The sequence below is a fragment of the Danio rerio genome, chromosome 11, assembly GCF_052040795.2.
Source record: "Danio rerio strain M-AB ecotype USA chromosome 11, GRCz13ab, whole genome shotgun sequence".
NCBI lineage: Eukaryota > Metazoa > Chordata > Actinopteri > Cypriniformes > Danionidae > Danio > Danio rerio.
The window spans coordinates 2,721,477-2,727,033 of record NC_141031.1 but is presented as its reverse complement, the minus strand read 5'-3'; the positions used below and the strand labels follow the sequence as shown (position 1 = coordinate 2,727,033).

Sequence of the window (5,557 nt, the reverse complement as noted above, 5' to 3'; positions counted from 1 at the left end):
TTCTGTCATCATTTACTTATCCTCGTTCCAAACTTTTGAGTTTCTTTCTTTAGTTGAACACAAAAGAAGATATTTTGAAGAATGTTGAAAACCTGTAACCATTGACCTCCATAGTATTTGTGGTTTCTGTTGTGGAGGTCAATGAACATCAAGTCGTTCCAAACTTTTGAGCTTGTTTCTTCAGTTGTACACAAAAGAAGATATTTCGAAGAATGATGGAAACCGGTAACTATTGACTTCCATTGTGTTTTTTTTTTCCTATGGAAGTCAATGAACCTCAAGTGGTTCCAAACTTTCCAGTTTTTGCTTTCAGTTAAACACAAAAAGAAGATATTTTGAAGAATGTTGGAGACCTGTAACCATTGACCTCCATAGTATTTGTTTTTTCTGTTGTGGAAGTCAATAAACATTAAGTCGTTCCAAACTTTTGAGTTTCTTTATTTTGTTGAACGCATAAGATATTTTGAAGAATGTTGGAAACTGGTAACTATTCACTTTCTTATAATCGTTTTTTTCTACTATGAAAGTCAATGTAGCTCAGTTGGTTCCAAGATTTGCCAAAAAAAAGCAAAGCCTCTTTTTTTCAGTTGAATGCAAAAAATATTTTGAAGAATGCTAGAAACCGGTCACCATTGACCTCCATAGTATTTGTTTTTCTTACTATGGAAGTCAATGAACCTCAAGGGGTTCAAAATGTTCAAGTTTCTTTATTTGGTTGACCACAAAAGAAGATGTTTTGAAAAATGTTGGAAACCTGTAACCACTGACTTTCATAATGTTTTTTTTCTACTATGAAGTCAACGAACCCGAAATGGTTCTAAACGTTTAAATGTCTTTATTCTGTTGAACACAAAAGAAGATAATTTGAAGAATGTTGAACACCTGTAACCATTGACCTCTATAGTAGTTGTTTTCTACTATGGAAGTTAATGAATATCATGTCGTTCCAGACTTAAAAGTTTCTTTATACTGCTGGAAACAAAAGATAATTTGAAGAATGTTGGAAACCGGTAACTATTTACTTCCTTATAATCTGTTTTCTACTATGAAAGTCAATGTAGCTCAGTTGGTTCCAAGCTTTGCCAACAAAAAGCAAAGCCTCTTTTTTTCAGTTGAACACAAAAGATATATTGAAGAATGCTAGAAACCGGTAACTATAGACCTTCATAGTATTTGTTTTTCTTATTACGGATGTCAATGAACCACAAGTGGTTCTAAATGTTCGTGTTTCTTTATTCAGTTGACCACAAAAGAAGATATTTTGATAAAATGTTGGAAAACTGTAAACACTGACTTCCATAGTAGAAAAAAAACATACTATGGAAGTCAATGAACCTGAAGAGATTCCAAACGTTCAAGTTTATTTATTCTGTTGAACACAAAAGATAATTTGAAGAATGCTGAAAACCTGTAACTATTGACCTCCATAATATTTGTTTTCTTTAACTATAGAAGTCAATGAAGTTGTACAAAACGTTCTAATGTCTTTATTCTGTTAAACACAAAAAAAGATATTTTGAAGAATGTTAGTAACCGGTAACCAGTGACATCCAGAGTATTTGTATTTCAGCAATGAACCTCAAGTCATTCCAGATTTGAGTTTCTTTATTTTGTTGAACACAAATGAACATATTTTGAAGAAAGCTGAAAACCTGTAACCATTGACTTTCATAGGAAAAAAACATGGAAGTCAATGGTTACCAGTTTTCAACATTCTTCAAAACATTATTTTGTGTTCAACAGATAAAAAAAAAACTCGAAAGTTTGATTCAACTTGAGGTTCACTGACTTCCATAGAAAAAATCCAGATATTACTATAGTCAGTGGTTACTGGTTTCCAACATTGTTCAAAATATCTTCTTTTGTGCTTAACTGATAAAGGAAACTTCAATGTTTCGTTTCACTTTAGGTTCCTTGACTTCCAAAGAAGAAGAAAAAAAACAGATATTATAAAAGTTACGAAAGTTAGTAGTTACAGATTTCCAACATTCTTAAAAACATATTATTTTGTTCAACATATAAAATAAACTTGATTGGTTGGTTCCACATGCGGTTCAATGACTTCTATAGAAGTAAAAGAAAAAACTTTATGGAAGTCAATGGTTACCGGTTTCTAACAACATTCTTCAAAATATCTTATTTTGTGCTCAGCAGATAAAGGAAACTTAAAAAGTTTGGTTCCACTTGAGGTTCACTGACTTCCAAAGAAAAAAAATACATACTATGGAAGTCAATGGTTACCGGTTTCCAACATTCTTTAAAATATCTTCTTTAGCGCTCATCAGATAATAGAAACTTGAAAGTTTGGTTCCACTTTGAGGTTTATCGAGTTTTATAGAATAATAAAACCAGATATTATGGAAGTTACAGGTTTCCAACATTCTTCAAAATATCTTATTTTGTGTTCAACACTGGAAACTCAAGTTTAATACCTCTTGAGGGTAAATAAAAACTGTAATTTTTTATTTTTTGTGTTTGAACTACCCCTTTAATGTCAGAAAAATGAATCATCTGTGTGTTATTATCATAGGTTCCAATGTAGCGTCAGATTCTCATCTATCTCTTAAAAGTTAATAACCTAACCTCGCTTCTCCTTGGAGAACTCGAGAGCATTGACATGATTAAACAATTTCTTAAGGAAAAATAAAGGGTTAAAAGTTACTCCTTATATCCACTGATATTCCTCACAACATACACTCTACGACTCTACCAGGACTTAGATTCGACTAACATGTAGCGCGCTAACTTAAATAACAATACGATTAGGGTACATGATACATTTTTTTCCCTCCCTCATTTGCGTCAACACCTCCTCCCGGTACAGTGGTTGAAAAACCAGTCAGCTTCACGATTAAAACTTAACTTAAAAAGCAGAAGATATCCTACGACGACGACAAACGAAAAACACGACACCGAATTTAAAAAGAGAGTTTAAAATAAGGAAGGATTAGTGTAAGGAGTTTAGTCTGGATTACTAGATCGATCCTCTATGTCAGCATGATTCCTCTATTGCTTACGAATTAAAACGAACATGTCAGGGCTAAGAAAACGATCTCAGCTAAGATGCACAATATTAATTGACAAGGCTCTAAAAACATAAATATGACAGATAAAAACCAGCAGCTGATTGGTCGGTGGGTTGTTTTGTTTGTAAATATGTCTCAAATATAGGGGTATTGCGGGACCCTACGGGGGCTGAGCTGATATCCGCTATAAGCCCCGCCCCCACCGCTCTCTCTAGTGGTGCTGGTGTAAGGGTGGGCGGGGTAATGTTGCTGGTAGTGGGCGGAGATTCCGTGGACCACACCCCCAATGCTGTCCTTTGGGATTAGACTGGCTGCATAGTGAGTGGTGGGCGGGGCATGGATGGAGGGGGAGGAGCCCTGGACGAGGAGGTGCTCCATGTGGGAGGCCGGGTTGGGGTAGGTGTATAGACTGGGGGTGCTGGTGAACGACGGCGCCTCCTGCAGGCAGTAATGGGACGAGGCCGGCGGGTACGTGTGCTGGCGGCGCAAAGATGAGGATGATGGGATGACCCCGGGCGGTGGTGCTTGAGACGAGGAGACAGTGGTCTGGAAAGAAGGAGAGAGGACGTTGAATGTTAGCAAAAAATAACAAGAAATATTACAACCCCAAATCAGAAAAGGTTGGGACAGTATGGAAAACGCAAAAAAAAAAAAAAAAAAACAGATAGCAGTGGTTTTCTAAATTGACTTGTGTTTTACTTCAGACAATACAACAAACATTTATTGATTGATTGATTGATTGATTGATTAATTGATTTTTTCTAAATAATCCAATTTTGGTTCGTGCAACACATTTAAAAAAAAAAAAAAAGTTGTAACCGTAAAGCTTTTACAACTTCGCAATGTCGCCGTTCCTATTCACAACACTTAACAGACATTTAGGGACTGAAGACACCAAGTGATGAAGTGTTTCAGGTGTCATTTTGTCTCATTCTACCTGCAAACAAGTCTTAAGGGCAACAGTACGGGGTCTTCATTATCAGATTTTGTGCTTTAAAATGCGCCACACATTCTCTATTGGAGACAGGTCAGGACTGCAGGCAGGCCAGTCAAGTACGTGTATCCTCTTCCTCTGCAGTCAGGACTTTGTAATGTGTGCTGAATGTGGTTTTGTATTGTCTTGTTGAAATATGCATGAGCATCCCTGGAGAAGAAGGCAGCATATTGTGCTCCAAAATCTCCATGTGCTTTTCAGCATTAATGGTGCATCACAGAGGTGCAGGTTACCTTCGCCAAGAGCATTAATAAAACCCCATACCATGACAGGCTATAGGACTTGTTGCTGGTAACAGTCTGGATGATCCTTTTCTTCTTTGGTCCCGAGCACATGGCGTTCATTTCTCCCAAAAAATACTGATTCATCAGACCAAAATACACATTTCCACTGTATGATGGTCCATCCCAGATGCCTCCGAGCCCAGAGAAGGCTCTTCTACACAGTTAACATAGGTCTTCCTATTGGCACAGTACAGTTTTCACTGGCATTTGTGGATGTAACTACATTTTGTAGTACTTGACAAAGGTTTGCTGCAGTAGTTCTGAGCTTAAAGGTGATTTCGCTTATAATACTGATATGCAGCACTGCCCCAGGGATCGGAGATCACGGTTGTTCAGCTTAGGCTTGTGCTCTTGTCCTTTACGCACTGAAAGTCCTCCAGATTTCTTGAATCTTTTAATGATGTTCTGCACTGTTGATGGGGAAATATCCAAATGTTTTCCTCTCTTTAATTGATTTTAAACATTTCAATAATTTTCTCACATATTTGTTGGCTAACTGGCGATCCTGAGCCCAACTTTGCTCCAGAAGGACCAGACCTTTCTTGGATGCTGCTTTTGTATCAAATAATAATTACAATCACCTGTTTCAAATCACATCATTATTTCACCAATTTATCAGAGAAACTAGCCCTAAATTGCTCCTGTGCCAACTTTTTTGGAGTGTGTTGCAAGAACCAAGATTGGAATAAGTGTTTATTTATAAAAAAAAGAAAAAAAGAAAAAGAAAAAAAAAATCACAAGGAACACATTAAATAATGTTTGTTGTATTGAAGTGAAATACAAGTCTAAGTAAATTTAGAAATCAGTACTTGATATTTTTACTTGCATTTCTTTACTTTTAGTTAGTTTATAAGTCTTAATCCCATGTTAAAAGCATTGATAATGCAAAACAAAACAAAAAACATGTTTAAGTCTGCCATATTAGCAACATTGGTGAATTATATTCAAGACAAAATTACAAAAATACATTTCTTAAACATTATACAATTTTTTTTTTGTATAAAATTGTTTTGACGCTTTGTTTTTCGAAGCTTTGTTTCTTTTATCACTAGTATTTATTGGATAAAGATCAGTTTCGGACACAGCTCAGGTCTTCTGTGCTCACCTGACTGAGGTTTAGTGGTTGAGATCTGCTGGGCTCCTGTTGGTGCTCACTGATGCTTCCTCCTGAGCTGCTCTGATGTCTTGTAGCTGCAGCTCTTTTCGGCTTCATGTAGTAATTCTGGGGAAGACCTAAACACACAACCAATGTT

The 5,557-nt window shown here is 36.3% G+C and overlaps 1 protein-coding gene across 7 annotated transcripts in view; it reads right to left on the bottom strand.

Annotated features, from left to right (window-relative positions):
- Nucleotides 1-5,557, bottom strand: part of hipk1b (homeodomain interacting protein kinase 1b) — a 93,020-nt gene that overhangs the window by 60,768 nt on the left and 26,695 nt on the right. For 6 of the 7 annotated variants that reach the window (XM_087272972.1, XM_087272973.1, XM_087272974.1 and 3 more), the window contains 2 exons: nucleotides 5,410-5,537; nucleotides 2,459-3,572 (listed from right to left, as the gene is read on the bottom strand). The exons of the other annotated variant lie outside the window; for it this stretch is intronic. In XM_087272972.1, the coding sequence (XP_087129098.1) occupies nucleotides 3,162-3,572; nucleotides 5,410-5,537 (539 nt within the window). In that variant the 3' untranslated portion in view covers nucleotides 2,459-3,161. Of the gene's footprint in view, nucleotides 1-2,458; nucleotides 3,573-5,409; nucleotides 5,538-5,557 lie in introns of those variants that run through there. 7 annotated transcript variants of the gene reach the window in all.